This window comes from Manis pentadactyla, chromosome 4, assembly GCF_030020395.1.
Source record: "Manis pentadactyla isolate mManPen7 chromosome 4, mManPen7.hap1, whole genome shotgun sequence".
Lineage (NCBI taxonomy): Eukaryota > Metazoa > Chordata > Mammalia > Pholidota > Manidae > Manis > Manis pentadactyla.
The window spans coordinates 17217779-17235596 of NC_080022.1; the positions used below are offsets into that span (position 1 = coordinate 17217779).

The 17818-nt window shown below is 45.2% G+C and overlaps 2 protein-coding genes and 1 long non-coding RNA gene across 13 annotated transcripts in view; 1 reads left to right on the plus strand and 2 right to left on the minus strand.

Moving 5' to 3' along the window:
• Window positions 1–900: 900 nt before the first annotated feature.
• ZNF436 (zinc finger protein 436) lies at window positions 901–14849 on the minus strand. Of its 10 annotated transcripts, none has more exons than XM_036914655.2 (4): window positions 14728–14849; window positions 7544–7636; window positions 6622–6748; window positions 901–4645 (listed from the first exon to the last, which is right to left on the minus strand). In XM_036914655.2, exons 2-4 carry the CDS (start codon window positions 7628–7630, stop codon window positions 3393–3395), a joined length of 1467 nt encoding a protein of 488 aa, XP_036770550.1. In that variant the 5' UTR covers window positions 7631–7636; window positions 14728–14849; the 3' UTR covers window positions 901–3392. The 10 variants fall into 10 exon arrangements, with proteins under 10 accessions (XP_036770550.1, XP_036770547.1, XP_036770551.1 ...); XM_036914652.2 differs by lacking the exon at window positions 14728–14849 and adding an exon at window positions 8923–10231; XM_036914656.2 differs by lacking the exon at window positions 14728–14849 and adding an exon at window positions 8923–10231 and having other exon boundaries at window positions 6622–6866.
• Window positions 8533–10943, plus strand: LOC130683318 (uncharacterized). Its single transcript, XR_008996922.1, has 2 exons — window positions 8533–8595; window positions 10527–10943. It is a non-coding gene; the product is annotated as an uncharacterized LOC130683318 (long non-coding RNA).
• A 121-nt stretch (window positions 14850–14970) lies between the features above and the next one.
• The window catches only part of TCEA3 (transcription elongation factor A3), a 42010-nt gene continuing 39162 nt past the window's right edge, over window positions 14971–17818 (minus strand). For both annotated transcript variants that reach the window (XM_057499837.1, XM_057499838.1), the window contains exon 11: window positions 14971–16200. In XM_057499837.1, the coding sequence (XP_057355820.1) occupies window positions 16192–16200 (9 nt within the window). In that variant the 3' untranslated portion in view covers window positions 14971–16191. The remainder of the gene's footprint in view (window positions 16201–17818) is intronic.

Genomic DNA, 17818 nt, shown 5'->3' on the forward strand with positions numbered 1-17818 from the left:
ATTTAACCAATTATCATTTCAGTGCAGTCAGTGGGGTCCTAATGGCCTGGAAGCACAGGCCTAACCAAAGCTAGTCTTTTAGAGAACATATCAAACAGAAGGACATCTGCTTCTATTATAATACTGGTGAAGTATTAACATATCAAATACTCTGAGAGCGGAGGCTCCAGGTGAACCAGCATTTGCCTTTAACTTTCCTTCCCAGAGATAATGCTGAACATGTAGAAAGGAGAAATGGGGATTTTTAAAACGTCTTTGATAAAATCTCTTTCCTTTATCAACTCTTGACTATAAAGTTTTCCTTCCATATTTGTATTTTTTCCCAATTTTAAACACTTCCACCTCCCACCTCTGCCTAGATTGGCTCTCCATTTAAAAAATGGTTTCATAAGAGAGAATTACTTGTAAGTAACTTGGAAATTGTGGCCACAACCTGGTAAACCATAATCACTGCCCTAGGCAAACCGTGCAACTGTATGATGAATAGAGAGCTTTTGACCGTTTCTAAGAGGTATTTCTCTTCTGGGAGCCCAATAATGTTAGTAGGAATTGCTTTAGTGTCCCTTCAGAAATACACAAAAAGATCTTAAAGCAACAAGGCCTCCTCTCATTTTCCCTTTATATTTATTTGTTTGTTTGTAACTTCTTTTTCCTAGTGGAAAGAAATGAGAAAATATACTAATACCAAATATTTCCATGGTGCATTGCCACCAGTCTAATCTTCATAGGAAACTGTCCAGTTTTTGCATCTTCTTCAAATATGGCAATATACAGAGGGCTCACCAATGTGTACAATGTACTCAAAAATCTCCACAAGAATACATGCACAAATGCATCAATGTAGACAAGTCTGCCCAATTTTAATGAATGAATCAGTGCTGGATTACTAAAATAATGCAGTTTTTTGATTTTACAAATTATGCTTTTAATTATAGAATATTGTTAGAATACAGATGTAGACAGACACTAGGGTAACTGTGACCAATACCATAAGAATAACTGCTCTACATACTTACTGGTTCACTCACTCTCCACAACCATAGAAAACAGGCACAAAGTGTTCAGGGTGTGCGCAGAAGCAGCTGGAGATGGCAGCGGAAGCCATGCAAAAAGCATCAGCAAAGAGGGTCAGATGCTTAACTTCTACACAAAAGTTCAACACAGCAAATGGGCAGCAACTGGCAGAGAGAGAGGAGACAGAGCTGTCTGGCCCTTGCCCTGTCAACTTCCCATGTGGAGTGTACATGTATGGAGAAATGGCTGGGGCACTTAGAAGCCTTTTCTTGGGCCCCTCAACTCTAAAAAGCCAAAAGCAGCAGCAGGGAGAGCCTGGGGTGGGCCAGGAGAGCAGGGAAGCAGAGCAGGGTGAAATACACTTAAGTCATGGAAATGCTGTCTTCTGTGGCCACTCGAAACCTGATGCCTAGAGTGGCTCACAGAAACAACAGAACTTTGATATATATTAAAACCATCAGCAGCACTGATACAGGAAAAGACATATTCGAGTTTAGTCATCAAGACATTTAAGTCATTCAACAATGAAATAGGAAACCTACAGTTGGCTAGATTTCATATTGAAAAAACATGCTTCCTGCCCAAGTCTGTTTTTAAACAGGAGTGGCAACATAGCGAAACCTCCCTGATGGAGTGGTTTTTCATTTTGTTACTTTCAAGGTTGTGTCATTGCAAGGGATGCAGTCCCACACAGCTGTGGGTCACAATAACCCACTGTAGTATACTACCCAAGAGAGACCACTGGCCCCTTTAACACCAACTCCCAAAGAGCTATGGCAAAAGTATTTTTCAAATGTTACAACACTCACAATAAAGCACAGTAGAAATAACTTGGGACACTCTCAAAAAAGTACAGTCCTTATTCTAGTCCCATCTCCTGGGCGTTAATTCCCTCACGCTTCCATCCCCAAATGCTTGAATAAGCATCAACATTTGGGATATTTAATGTCTATTTGGGCTGAGATAAGGAGAACTAATGGACTTAAATTGGTCAACTCTTATTTTAACCACTTAATATCTGTAGGCTGGAAAGATGGGAATACATTCCTACCTAGGATTATTAAATTCCTTGTAACTAGGCCAAAGAGAAGACAGTTCAGTCTGAGAACAGATCAACCAATTTGTTCAGTCATTATCGCCCACAACTGGCTGATATATATAAACAAGTGCTTAGTTCTGTACAAAGACAGATCTTACAGGAGAGTGCACACCAGAGCACTGGACTTTATGGGTTATTTTTTTCATAATGAAGACAAAAGGACATTTCTCGCATTGGAGTTATGTCTGTAGTTCTGTCACATGATCAGTATCACCCAAGAACATGCTAATTTGTGAATTCAGTTTCTGCTATTGGAAAAACCACAGGAATACACATTTTACTATATATACACATGCCCGTATACAAGCCAAGATAAACACTGGGATGTGGCCCTTATTAAATCCTAGAATTAGTAGTATAGGGAGAATTGATCTTAAAGGGGAGAGGGGAAAGAACACAAAAATGACCTGTGTTCCTTGGGAAGGGACTCTGTGCTTCCTTCCCTCAAGTGGTCAATTCCCCTTGCTCCTTATACTCCACCATCGCCTATGGTCCTATTTCCTTGAAGGTATTTTCCCTACAATGATCCCCAAAGAAAAGTAATAAATTCTGATTAATGTCAACAATAACAGTGGGCATCTCTTGCTAAAGTCACCACCATTGATGATCCTTGGTCCCCAAAACTGTGTCTCATTTTTCCTTTTGATTGGTTTCTTCAGTTAGCTTTCACATAGGTGCAAGCTTTAAAAAAGTCAATTAGAAACAATGAGAAAAGCTATGATCATTGCCTTCATGGTGCAGAAACCTGCTGTCAGGAAGACGGATACAAACGCATGAACAACTCAAGGAAAAAGCCCTTTGAAGGGGAAGTTGTGTGTGCCCAACTACTATGGTGAGTGAGTAGGTGTGGCAATTCAGGCAGTCTCTGACTGGCTGTTTCCAAAGCAGATGTGACCATCCTATTACAGTCCAACATTTCCCCTAGCATAGTTTTTTGGGACAAGGATGGGAGAAATAGCTTTTAAAGATTTACTCCATTTCCAGGCCTAAGCATTTATCCCCCTGATCTTCAGATTTCTAATTACTGTCCTTGTGGGGATGATTATGACGAATTAATTCCTTAATTAAGTGAATAGAAGTCACTGTTTCGGAGGAGCAGCCAACATTCCCAAAGTCATGGGTCGCATTTTCAAATGACTTGCCTTCTTTAATGTTTTAAACTGTGGCCCACAACAAGGAAATTCAGTACGCTAAAAGCAGTTCAGTCTTGAGGGAGTTCTTTGATAGCAAATGAATATGCACCTTCATACAAATCATTTCTAAGTCATCCTTACAGGACTTAGTCAGTGTGAACCCTCTTGTGTTTAATAAGGGCTGAGCTCCGGCTGAAACTCTTCTCACATTCGGTACATTCGTAAGGCTTCTCTCCCGTATGAACTCTTTGATGTGTGATGAGGTTGGAGCTCTGGGTGAAACCTTTTCCACACTGCACACACTCATAGGGCTTTTCTCCTGTGTGGGTTCTCTGGTGTTTAATGAGATCTGACCGTTCACCAAAGCTTCGCCAACACTCGTTGCACTCATAGGGTTTCTCTCCAGTGTGAATTTTCTGGTGTGTGATAAGATGAGAGCTCCGGCTGAAGCTTTTCCCACAAGCATTACATTCATATGGCTTTTCCCCAGTGTGGGTTCTCTGGTGCTGAACCAAGTGTGAGATGCGGCTGAAATTCTCCCCGCATTCATTACAGTGATAAGGCTTTTCTCCCGTGTGGGCTCTGCGGTGGCGCACAAGGTCAGAGTTCTGACTGAAATTCTTCCCACACTCGTCACACTTGTAGGGCCTCTCCCCTGTGTGGACTCTGTAGTGTTTGATGAGATCAGATCTCTCACTGAAGCCTCGCCCACATTCATTACACTCATAAGGCTTCTCGCCCGTGTGGGTCCTCTGGTGCTGAGCTAGGTGAGAGCTCCGGCTGAAGCTTTTCCCACATTCTTCACACTCATAGGGTTTCTCCCCACTATGGGTCCTTTGGTGCTGAATTAGGTGAGAAAGCCGGCAGAAACTTTTCCCACACTCATTACACTTGTGGGGCTTTTCTCCAGTGTGGATTGTCTGATGCTGAATGAGGTGGGAACTTCTTCCAAAACTTTTCCCACACTCATTACAGTCATAGGGTCTCTCCCCAGTGTGTGTTCTTTGATGTTGAATAAGATGTGAGCTCCGACTGAAGCCCTTTCCACATTCATAACATTTATAGGGTCTATCTCCAGTATGGGTTTTCTGATGTCGATTAAGATCTGAGATCTGACTGAAGGCTTTTCCGCAGTGAGAACATATATGATATTGGATACCTGTGTGGACTTCTTTGTGGACAAGCAGATCGGTGACTTGTTGGAGAGGATAGCTTACCCACTCTTCTGCTGTTAAATCTCCCCACTGTCTTTCTGATCTATCCCTGCTTTCAAAGGCCTCTTCAGTTTCAGGATTTTCCTCAGTATTCACAACAGGTCTTTCGGATGTGGTCCCAAATTCTACATCTTCCCTAATCTCTTGTTTTGGATTCACCTCGTTCTCATTCCTGATCTCAAAATCTGTAATAAAAGGTAAAAATTAAAATACCAGTAAATGCACCACAAAAATTACCTACTGTGTGTCAGGCATTATGCTAAGTTCTTCACATGAATTACCTCAACACCCTGTGAGTCAGGCATTATGATGATCTCCACTTTATGAATGAGAAATCCAAGACCCAGATAAATGACTTGCAAAAGATCACATGGTAGTAAATGATGGAGCCTGGATTCAAATCTAGGCCTGATAAAAATCCATGCTGATACTACAGTTAATGGTTCCTAATGTACACTGTATATATTCCAGTGTTTCAAAAGAAGAAAACAACTAGAAATGTAAAATATAAGTGATTCTAAATTAGAACCTCTAAATGCCAAGAGCCTATTTTATGTGTGAATGTGTGTGTGTGTGTGTGTGTGTATGTTCTTAACTTCATCATCACCATTACATAATACTTACTAAGAACATACTGGGTTCGCATGGAGGAAAAACTATTTTTATCTATCTATAGCAAGTATTAGTCGACAGGAAAAGTGACTGACAAACGTTAACTTGCTACTCTCCAGCTGGCCTTTTAATGAGAACAGAAGTGGGAAAGTTGGAGAAGACAAAAAAAATGCCTGGCTCAGAACATTCCTGGCAATGACTAAGTACAATCTTCAAATGAAAATCAAAATATACAACCACTGTCTACAAGAAACTTTCTACCAGACACTGTATTTCCCAAGTTACATTTCTTAGTATACACTCCAGAGCATTAAGAGTATTAGTATAAGAGGTTAGTAGGTATGCTGAGAAAAAAAGATCCATGGATAAATTAGTTTAGTGAATGGTGCATATAACATCCTCTTCTTAGAAATTTACCTATCTGGCCACACATTAAAAGTCCTGAGAGTCAAGGTAAAGAATTCTTGTAAACATTATTTAAGTCTCTCCCAACTTATTTGGGAGAGAAACTTTTTTTTCTTTTGGTGCTTCCATGTACCTTTCTAACAAGAACTCCCTGGGCTGGACCATAGACATATAAATTCACATTTCTTCAAGATTCTCATTTCTTATATTTGTTGTATTGAGTGCAATATATGAGTTAAAGACGGCAATGCATTTGTGTAGATAACTTCATTTCTAGATGCTTTTCTAAAGGAAGGTTCCAAGAAACTTGGGACATCAGAGAGAGCCCAAGTTAAAAAGGAAATCCCTCACTGTCACCTTTTGTTCTGGAAAAAACTATGGTGATAATGATTTCAAAACCAGAATCAGTCCTAATAGGTGGCAGGTGATCTAGTGAACCAAATATGGTTGCTAACATCCATCATGTCTTAATAGGAGACAAAGTGAGTCAAAAGACTGTTCAGCTCAAGAATAATACTCTTTATTCTAGTTATACCCACACCAAACATTAGCCAAAAGAAAAGACAGGGTTGCAGACCATCAAAGAAATGGTCTTCCATCTCTAATAGAATATCTGATCTAATTTAGTTCAAGACTCTCCTGGAACACTATTTGACACAATCAAAATCTATGATCAACTCTGAAACATCTCTGTAAGTACCGACTCCAGATCAATAAAGGACTTAAGGCAAAGCTGGGGCTCTGAAACCAAAAAAAACACAAAAAGGTAGCTTTTGCCCTCCCATGAACGTGGGTCAGAACCCCCTGATCTTCTAGTAAAAGCACCACTTCCAGGGGCATTTATCCTGGCAAGCACCATTATGTCAGACCTGTTTGGTCAGTGATCTGTACAAACAGGCTGGGGAACGGCAAATGACTCAGGGCACAAGAAATCTGAACATTTCTGAAGTGTACAGAAACATTCTTTCTTTTTAGATAATATGACCTTGATGTTCCCACAATCAAATTTGCCCGAGGATTCAACTCAAACCAATATCCAATTAAGCACTTTAAAATCAAACAACTAGGTTGTGTTGAAAGAGCTAAGCAATATTTGACAGTCTCAAAAACATGGAGTGAAGAAAGGTAGAGAATCTTTACATACCCAGTGAGACAACATTCCCATAATTCTCCTGCATAACATCCCTGTAAAGGTCCCTTTGTGTAGGGTCCAGGGGTCTCCATTCTTCACGAGTGAGGTACACGGCCATATCTTCAAATGTCACAGGTGCCTGCAATCACACAATGCTTCCTCATTACTTGGCATCTACTTGGCATCTATCAGTTTTTCTTCTTCAAATTAGACATATGGCTAGAATTGTTGAGGAGGCAAAGGGTATTAAGTCCGATCTGCAGAGTCCAAGAAGAAATAAACAAGCAAAAAAGGAGATGTGGTAAAGAAGGGAGCAAAATATCAGCTGACTGCTCTGGTCCCAAGGCCAGATATCCCTGCCCCAGTCTAGAACCTTATCCTCTAGCTATACTTTTCTTAGAACACATCTAGCACCTACATTGCTTCACACCTTTCCTCACAATGTTCGTCTTTTCCTGGAATATCTTTCTCAGACTACTGAAATCCTACTATTCTTTCAGTACCGATTGTTCTTCAGAGCCCCCACTTCCCCCATTCCTCTGCTCTGCTTCACTCCTCCCTCGGACCCCTGAGATAGAATAATAACTCCCACTTTTTGGTTCCCACACCACAGCACTGTTCCTAAAGACAAACTCTTTATCACGTTGTATCACGGTTATCAGCATGCGTCTGTCTCCCTACAGATTGTGAGCAGGTGGGGAGGGCCCGTTTCATCCATCTCTTGTCTCCCTAGTATTTAAAGGCATACAGCAGGTGTTCAATAAATGCTTGCTTGTGACTACACTGGCCTGGCACTGGGTTCCTGAAAGCAGAACACGGAGCCGAGGCAATTACTAATCCTCGGGAACTTCCTACAGGCATTTTGCAGAGCAAAGGAACGCCGGGACGAGAAGGGTTAGAAGAGGCAGGGTCCGAGAAGCCACCCCCGGCTTACCTGGGACCCAGCCATGAGCAGGGTGGCTGCCATCTCGGGCTCAGGGATTCGCCTCCCAGGAGAGAGAGCAGGAAAAGCAGCTAGCATACAGCGCTAAAGGAGGCGAAAAGCAGGGCGTGAGGCACAGAAAACAGGCCCTGCCCACTCCCCAGGGCTGGAGTTCTGGCCGCCAGGCCGGTGGGGAGGGCCCTGAACCCGGGCCGGGTCACTTGCCTCCCTGACCCGCGAATGCAACCCGCTCTCTGTGTCTCCGCCACCACAGGCTACAGGCAACGCCGGAATTTATTAAGACAGCCCCCAGGCCCTGTCGCTCCCGGGGGGTCAAGACGATGCTGTCTCAGGGAGGAGGCTCCCAGCCCAGCCCACAGAACGCCTCCGCTCTTCCATCTCGAGGCTGGGCCCTTTCCGGCAGCTACCTTAGCCAATCAGAGAGCGGAGCTCGCAAGACGCTCTGCAAATTAGATGCCGAACACTAGGCCCACCTCTCGTAGCGTGGCTGAGCCCCTCTGCCACGCCTGCGCTTGCCCCAGTCGCCTGCCGGGAGTTGGAGTTCCGTTCCGGCGTACAAAGGCCAGTCAGAGGCCAAAAGCCAAGGAGGAAAAAAGAACAAAAGGGTGAAGAAAGAAGCGCGTCCTCCTAGCCAGGGAGGAGTATCTTCCGCTTTCTTCTCTTGGCGACCACAACTCGATTAAGCCAGGGAAGTTGTCCTGCTTCTCCTCACGTCCCTAGAAGCTTGAGTGGGACCGTAACTTCGACGTTGCGCCTAATGTAGGCGCTGGGCTGTGTTGAGTTCCGGCGGGATTAGCCCTCACTTGACAGCCGGGTCTGAGAGGAAAGGGGCAGCCGCCCACTCCCCAGGGGAGACTCGGCAGCCGCGCTGGAACTTTGAGCTCCGCCCACGCACTACATTTTCCAGCAGCGCCTGCGGTTTTTACAACCCTGCTGTGCAGACTACAACTCCCAGGAAGCTCCGCGCCGCCTGTGGGCTTGCGGCTGCGGTCCGCGGCTTGGTCAGGCGGCGTCTGGGCTCTCCATCGGTATTAACCCTATAGGTGCGTCCATCCACATCCTTCTAAAGAGGGCGCTCTTTGAGGGGCAGGCTGAGTTGCGCCCAACGGAAGGAAAACGAAAACGCCGAGGGAATTCAGAAGCAAGGGTGGGGGTTCGGGCGCGAGAGGTGGAGCGAACCAGGCCCCAAGACTGGGAAGAGCCCTCCTTATCCCTGAGGGCTTGTCTGCTAGAAGGGTTTTTGACGGCCTACCGCACCGATCCAGGGGCCTCTAAGGGCCTGAGTCTGGCAGGCCCTCAGAATGTTAGCAGCCCCTGACCGCCTCGAAGGTAGGAAGCCGAAAACCCGAGTTGGGAACAAACAGACTTACCTCCGGGCCCGCAAAAGATCCACTAGATCGCTGGCTCCAAGATCCGAGAGGCCTGAAACAGATTCCAAATCCTCAGGCAGTATTCTCTCGGACTTAAGGCGTTCAGAAAGAGTCCAGAGATCACTGACAGATCCCGGATACCTGAGACCCGCAGGTAGACCTAGAATCCGTAGACTTGCAGGCAAAGCCCAGAGCTCGTAGGCGGATCCCAAAGACTAACAAATTCCTGAGACTCTCCGGCAGCTCAGAGAAACCACAGGCTCATAGGCAGGTCCCTGAGACCACAGCAGCTAGCCAAGAAACACCACCAGCAGCAGCTAAACTGCATTCAACTGGAGTTCTTCCGAACGGAAGGACTTGCAGCCTTCCCTTTCCCCAGCCAGGATGGGAAAATTAGACAATGGAAGGGAGCACTAGGGAAAGCAGGCATTCTGCGTGGGGAAGAGCTCTGAGCTCGCTGTAGCCTTGGAGAGGGAAGTGATGGAAAAAGAATATAGCAGCTTATTAGGGACTCCCACCCTCTTGAAGTTATAAATATCCCCAGAACCTTGGCTACGTGCCCAGAAGCCTGTTGTCTCTAACTTTACAGGAGACTTCTCTGCCTGGGCTGGGAAAGGGGCTTTTCTTTTGTTTTGTAGATATATCCACCCACTGAGTGACTTGAATTTTTGTTTTTTCGAACATGACTCCAGGCTATGCTTTTATTAGTGTCCTTCTCAGCGCCCAGTTATTTATGGCTAAATTACTCAAGTGGTTAGAAAGAACTAGGACCCTACCCAGCCAAGAGGCAGACTCTCCCACTCCCACTCCTCACCCCCAACTGTGAGGCTAGGAATTCTTTAAGTACTACAGAATTGTACCGTCCTACCCCATCTAAAATGGATATGGGTACCACAAAAAATGAAAGAGGCAGTGTCCCTAGTGGGAAGAGTGGGCATCAAAGTCAAACCTGGATTGGAATCCAGTCTGTGTATCTTTGAAAAGTCGTTGAATATCTCCAGGCCCATTCCATTTCTGTAAAATGTAATCATGTAATCATACCTAAGGCGGTGGTGAGCAGTAGGTGAGATGACTTACAGCACTCCACACAGAATGAGCACTCAAACGATTATTCATCCTGCCTTTGGTGGCAGGGGAGACTTCAGAAAGGCCTGTGCATATTTTCACTGGCTCAGAAAATCTGGAAGGTCAGAGTGGCTCCATGTTGAAGGATCTGCTGGTGACTTTATCCTCACATAGCGTTTCTGCTGGAAATCCAGAGGGAACTGGAAGTCGGGCCAGTTTGGTGGGTTTAAGCGAATTAGTGTACTGAGCCCAGTAGAGAGGTATTTGGGACTGCCAGAAACCCAACAAGTTGAGGCCTCACGCTTAGGGAAGCCTCTGGGACGAGGAGGGGGATGGGTTCAGACTTTGGCTGGGTAATTTTGCAGGTGTCTAACCGGGCCTAAGGAGAGGTGAGCGCCTGAGCGCCTCAGCCCAGCGGGGCTCCCTTTTCATTCCTTCTCTGACAGATTGCTTTGTAAACTTTCTGAGGCCTTTTCTCCCCCTTGCTCCAGTGCTCTAAGACCTTCTTTGTCCTCCCCTTGTTTCTTTTATTCCTCAAGGCTGCCTGGGGGCAGGACGTCTCTCCAAGCCCAGCTTGGCCGCTTGCCTCCTCGTGGGAGTAAGTGCTTTTCTCTTTCTTCACCTGGGACCCTCCAGAGGGTGCAGGAGAAGAGAGGCTGAGAGCGGATGGAAAGCCTGACTGCATGTGGTGCCCCTGGTGGGAGTGAGGTAGGGAACGAGGGGAGGAAAGACAGTGGGTGAGGGGCTTCCTGTTGCAGCTCAGCTGGACTCCGAGGGTTGGGGTCACTGGAGGAGGTGGCTTCCTGCCTCATTGTTCAAGACTTCATTGTTTCTTAGGAATACTTACCCTAAGTGGGTTTTCAATAACCAACTTGGAAAGCTGCCTTTGTTCCCATCATTCAGCAAACAATGAGCACCCACTGTGTGCAGAGGCAGCAGCACAGCCTTATCACTGGGGAAAAGGGCCAGGAGAACCATTTGGGCAGGGTCTCCAAGACATTATGGGGTTATTTATTAGATCCACTGATCAATTTGATCAAAGACCTGCTTTATGTATCTTTCAGCTTGTTTCTTATTAACAGACCACTGTGCCTGTGGCGCACTTAAATTATTATATTTTAATAAATCTTACAATTATCTTGTGAGCAGCATAATTATGATGTGATTTTTTGTATTAGCAGCATTTACTTGTTAAACATGGAAAAATACCCATCAATATTTGTGATCTGTGTCATTTCTTCATTTTCAAGTATACAAAAAAATCAAAGTGACCCATACTTCTCTTGACCCCCAGTAGGATCAGAGATGAAACCTCATCACAAGCACAAGGAGCTGAGGACATGGGGGACACACTGATTTGCAAAGTCATTGCAGTCCGACTGCTATAGTGTATGGATGAGCAAGTCTGTGCCAAGGAGGGGCAGGCTCATTGCTGGTGGGGGGGGGTAGGGGAGAGGGTGTCACAGAGGAGGTGACATCTGAGCTGGCTTGCAAAGACTGTAGGAGTCTTGGAGGTGGAGAACGAGGGGAGGAAAGCATTCCAGCCTTCAAGGACAGCATGTGCGAAGTCACAGAGGCGTGAAAGGACAGAGCTTGCTCCGGAATGGTCAGGATCGGGTATGGTTAGATGGAAGAGTGTGGGGGTGGAGCGGCAGGGGGAGGAAGAGCAGGGACAGTCTCTTATGTCGCCTCGCTTGGCTGTTTGTCTCTGTCTTTGGCTGTGGATCAGCAAAGCCAGTGATGAGGTGCAGATAGGGGCTGGCCTGGGGTGAGAAGAGCAGATTGACTCTGCAGGACAAAGAGGGGAGTGGAGAGAATTGGGAAGCTCTTTATGACCTCATGCATTTCGGCTGGTTTTCTCCTGAGACTGTCAGCATTTCCAAAAACTGTAAACAAATGCATTAAAAATGTACAACCAACGTTTTAGTATTGTTAGCCTACTTAAAGGCATCACATAGGCCTGTATTCACCGAACATGTTTACTGCATCTCTATTCTATACCAGACACTGTGCTGGGAGATAGGACACCACCCCTCACGGTGACTGCAGGGCTGCTGTGAGGATGAAATGTGAGAATGGCTGCAAAACACATGGGCACAGAGGAGGGCCTTGGCACACTGTGGCCACCAATGCTATGGGGGAGGTAAAAGGCATCACAGATGCTCGGTGAGCTGAAGTTGTATTCAGAGTAGCTTAGAGCGTGAACAGAGGCCTGGGTTCAGATTCTGTGTCCTAGAAGCAGATTTTTCTCTGAACCTTGGTTTTCTGAACCTGAACCTCTGTAGCTGTTAAATAACAATTTTATTAGTATGTTAATAAATTTAACATAATAAAATTCATAGAGACAGGAGGATAGTGCCTGCCAGGGGCTGGGGGAAAGGGAATTGTTATTTAATAGTTACAGAGGTTCGGTTTTGCAAGACAAAAAGGGTTCTGGAGACTGGCTGGCTGACAGTGTGTCCATCACACTTAAAAATGGTGAAGATGATAAATTTTACCTATATTTTACCACAGTGTTTTTAAGTGTACAATAGCAGTAAACCTAGTTCAGTTGGTCTGAGGATTAGTTGAGACAATATAAAGTACTCCCCCATATTCATAGTAATAACAGTAGTTAGCTTTTACTCACCAGGTACTTTGTGTTAGGCATGATTCCAATGTACCTTCACGACAACCCTTTGAGGCCAGGGCTATTACCACCATTTTACAGATGAAAAACGGAGGCATGGAGAAGTTGCACAATGTGCCCAAGATATCCAGCTAGTAAATGCTCAGTAATTAATAGCTATTCTGACACTCATACAAAGAAATTACCATCATCATGGTAGAAGGCAGTGTAATTATTAGAGTTTCACAGTGCTGTGGGAGTTCTGAGCAACCCTCTCTTGTGGCCAGGGGATTACAGAAGGCTTCATAAAAGACATGCATCTGAGGTGAGCCTTGAAGAATGGGTAAGATGAGACCAGTGTCAGGGACAGGGAATCACAAGAGGCAGTCACCGTTGGGAAGGTCCATCAGGTGTTTTAAGAACTGGGCAAATACTTCCCTTCAATTGGAGAAAAGGGGCAGTAGGAGACAAGCAGAAGGCGGGTGGAGGAGAGCTTTGAAAGTCAAACCAAGGAGTTTGAGTTTTGATAGCTGGTGGAGGCAATTGAGGGAATGATGCTCAGAGCTGTGCAGGGCAGATGGAGGTAAGAGAGGGAGTGCTTTGAATTGGGGGCCTGGTAGGTCTTTGCATCAGTCCAAGAGTAAAGAAAACCTGGAAGACAATGTTGTTTTGTGATGGCAGTGGAGAGAAACGGTGGATCAGGGAGAGAGAATCCATACTGATAAAGAGGGTAAGGGGGAAGGATCAAAGATGGCTCTAAGGAAGGAGCTAGTTTACAAATATAAATGACGGAAGAGGGCATTTAAGAAAGAGAAGATGTGACTTAGTTTCAAATGAATTGTACTGAGAGGGCCTGTGGTACTTAGCAGGTATCCAGATAGGTGCTTGGGAATGCATGTCTTGAGCTCAAGAAAACTCAAGGCTAAAGGTAGAGATTCGGTGATCAGCATAAAACTTCTAAAAAACACATCATGTTTCAGTTCCTGTAACCTTTTGAAAACATCTAAATTGGTTATGGGATCTTGAATGTACTTGTATATTCAAGGTCTTTGTGCCGTAACATACCTGGTGAGACCCTCTCTCCTCTCTCCTAAGCATGTTGCCTCTGTTTTACCTCACCTGACCTTGTTTTTCTCCCATAAGGAAGCAATCTCCTCTCCCCTCCAAAGCCTTTCTGGCTGGCAGAAGTTAATGTCAACTCCCTTGCAGCTTGCACCCTCTTCGTCTTTTATATGAAGGAGGAGATGGCATTAAACCATGTGTTCCAGCCAACAGTGTGTGCAAAGACCATGTGATGAGGAGCACAGCATGGCCAGTGTGGCTGGAGCACAAAGTGTGGGGGTGAGGCAGAGGCCACCCCTGCAGGCCTTACAGGCCCTGCCAAGCGCAGTGGGGAAAAAATGGAGGGTTTTAAATGGAGTGGTAGAGTGGGGGGCTGTAACAGGATCAGATTTCCAATTCTGAAACGCCCATTCTGGTCAGGACAGTGGAGAGCATGAGTTGGAGGGGGCCCAGAGTGGACACAGGAAGATTGGTTGGGAGGATATTGACACCTGCTGCTGAACACAGTCTGAGGCCTATTCATGCTGTTCTGTGTCCTTTTGTGAACATAGATGTGTACTGTATAGATGTGGGAGCTGGCTTGTTCTTTTGCTGTTTAATATGACTCAGCTCCTTTGTAAACAGTAAAGTTACTGAGGGTGGAGATTCAGCTTTGTATTTTTCCCTACGCTGTAATTCCTGAGTACATTGGATATTTAGACCATGACCACTGAAAATAGCTCTAGGTACCACCTTTAAAAAGCCCCCAAATCACACTTACTGACATTATGGTACTGATAATGGCTGTTATTTTATTCTGCTTTTGGCTTCTAGACATTTGGATGGAGTATTAGAAAATGCAGGGGAAAATCTGGATAGCTAACCCCTTAATGACTCTACGTGTGGACGTGGACCATTAGCACCAGCATCCCCTGGGAGCTTGCTAGAAATAAAACACCTAAGGCCCCACCCCAGACCCACTGAATCAGAACCTGCATTTTAACACAACCCCCAGGGGATTCCCCCTCATACTAAATTTTTAAAGCACCTAGGTATATTTATACCCCAGATGTGGCATTTCTCACACTCACCTGGTGTGGAAGTCTATGCCTATGGTTTCTCTCCCTGCCAGGCCAGGAATTTCTGGAAGGTTGGGGCTGGCTCTGGATCTCTCATAGCCTCGAGCACAGTAGCAAGAAGCAGAAGACCTGGGTTTCAGTCCTGGTTCTCCCACTGATGAGCTCTGTGCATTGTATCTTCTGTGAAAGGAGTTTCAATCCTTCCCGAGGACCCATCCCAAGTCCAACTGCTGAAAAGCTGAAGATGGTGGCAGATTTCTGTACACAGTTTATTGACAGACTTCATGTACAGGAGAAGGCACTTGACAGGTGGAAGGAGGAAGGCGATAGCCAATTCCAGAGTGAATGATATACCCAAGGCATATAGGGAACTTGACCTCACCTGACTCCCAGCAGCTGCCCTAAGGGTGAAGTAAGGCAGGTAGAAAACAGTGGCCTCTGCATAATCACCCTATGAGGTAGGCACTCAAACCACTCCCATATTTACTGGCAAGGAAACCACTTGGATAGGTTAAGTGACTTGTCCCAGGAGTTCACAGGCTCCCGTGCTTCAGCCATTTTAGGAAACACAGAGTCCAGAGGCTCAGTTGTCAGCCTGAAGCTGCCAGAAGGCCAGGGACAGTCAGAGACTGAGACCCAGGGCAGACCCACTGAGCTTTTCCAGACAGTTCCAGCTGCCTAAATTTCCTAGCAGCTTAAGAAGGAAGCCAGTGTCATCATGGGAGAAGCACAAGGCCTTGCAGACATCCACTGAAGCTCCGGCCCCAGATGCAGCTGCGAAGAATGCATTACCAGGACCCTGAGCAGGTTCCGAGAATCAGCACCTTCCAAAGGCCACACAACTCAGGGCACTACTGTCCTCTTTACTCAGAAAGCTTCAGCTCAAGACAATCTGTTCCCTGCCCAGAGGGACCAGTCTGGAGTACTCAAAGGTCCCCAAATCCCTGTAGAACAGGGAGTAGCAGAGCGTTTTGGATGAGATGAGGAGTTGGAAAGAACTCTTTCTACGTGGCATGGAAGTCGTATCTGCCGGAGCCAAACCGTGTGCCAGCTGTTCTGCACGTGTGATTCTGGGGTGCAGTGTGGTAAGATTTGTGTCAGCTTAGGATTTTTCAATTCGGAAAAGGCTGGGAGGTTTGGATGTCCAGGAAGGGACTCAAAGCAAAGGCCTGCTAGCCCACTGTCAAAGACATGACACCTCAGCTATGAGGCTCTGAAGTCTCTGAGTTTCTCCAAGGGGTTTGTTAACACAAACTCTTAGCATCCTACCCCAGTTAGGTTCCCCCTATTAGCTAGTTATTATTAATGACTGATTATTAATTTGTATAAGAAGTCTCCTTTTGATCCCTAATTCCCCATTCAGAGTTCAGCATTTTTCTTCACTTTAATTTTTATTTTTTCTCCAGTTATGATAGCTTAGTGTTTTCTCTTTGTTCTTCCTCATGTTGTTCACTGAAATCCTGGCTGGCAGTTCAATCAGCAGAACTACAAAACCAAAAAGGCAACACAGTTTTAGAGCTTTCCCTGCGTTACCCAAAGAGGTTAGGAGCAGGGGGAGGGGACATGAAAAGGTAGGTTCCGGAGCCACACAGACCAGACTCCAAACCCCAGCCCTGCCATTACTAGCTGGGTGACCTAGAACAAATCACTCACCTGTAAAAAGAGATCACAGTTCCAGTCAATGAGAGAAGGATACCAGGTAACAAATCAGTGGAAATTTAATGCCAGGCATGTGATGGACCCTCAATTCATGGTCAAAAATATCACCATGATTATTACTGATCACTTGGTTAGACTTTAGGCCTCCCACATGGCAATGGACACTACCTGTGTCAGAAGCCATGTAAGTGCAGTCTCTAGTGGGCCTTGCCTCTCTGACCAGTAGGAATCAGGGAGGAGGAGCTGGGTTTGGAACACACAGAATAGCCTTTCCCCAAGAGTAACAGTCACAAGAGCTACCATTTACTGAGCACTTACTGTGGGAGAGGCAGTATTGATATGCAGTAGCTCATTACATTGTCATGATAACCTTACAAAATAGACACTATAGCACCCCTATTTTCACAGGTAAAAAGCAACTCTGGTTAAGCAATTTGCCCAAACTCCCAAAAAACTAGTAGTTGACAAACTCAGAATAATAGAAATGGTGGTTTCTATGTGCTCAGGGCTTCTTTGTATGGTTGTACAGGTTGTTCACTACACAAGAAAGCCTGGGCGAAAGGACAAGGAAAAACAAATGCTGGCAAGGATGCAGAGAAAGGGGAAACCTCCTACACTGTTGGTGGGAATGTAAATTAGTTCAGCCATTGTGGAAAGCAATATGTGGTTCCTCAAAAAACTAAAAATATAAATACCATTTGACCCGGAATTTACCCGAAGAAAACAAGAACCCTGATTCAAAAAAACCCCTATGTTTATCGCAGCACTATTTACAATAGTCAAGATATGGAAGCGACCTAAGTGTCCATCAGTAGATGAATGGATAAAGAAGATGTGGGACCCTTAGACCAATGGAGTAGACTAGAGAGCCCAGATATAAACCCAAGCATATATGGTCAATTAATATATGATAAAGGAGCCATGGATATACAATGGGGAAATGACAGCCTCTTCAACAGTTGGTGTTGGCAAAACTGGACAGCTACATGCAAGAGAATGAAACTGGATTATTGTCTAACCCCATACACAAAAGTAAACTCAAAATGGATCAAAGACCTGGTTCTAAGTCATGAAATCATCTCTTAGAAGAAGACATAGGCAAAAATCTCCTGAATATAAACATGGGCAACTTTTTCCTGAACACATCTCCTTGGGCAAGAGAAACAAAAGCAAAAATGAACACATGGGACTACATCAAGCTAAAAAGCTTCTGTACAGCAAAGGACACCATCAGCAGAACAAAAAGGCATCCTACAGTATGGGAGAATATATTTGTAAATGAATGTCCGACAAGGGGTTAACATCCAAAATATATAAAGAACTCACATGCCTCAACACCCAAAAAACAAATAACCTGATTAAAAAATGGGTGGAGGATATGAACAGGCAAATCTCCAAAGAAGAAATTCAGATGGCCAACGGGCACATGAAAAGATGCTCCACA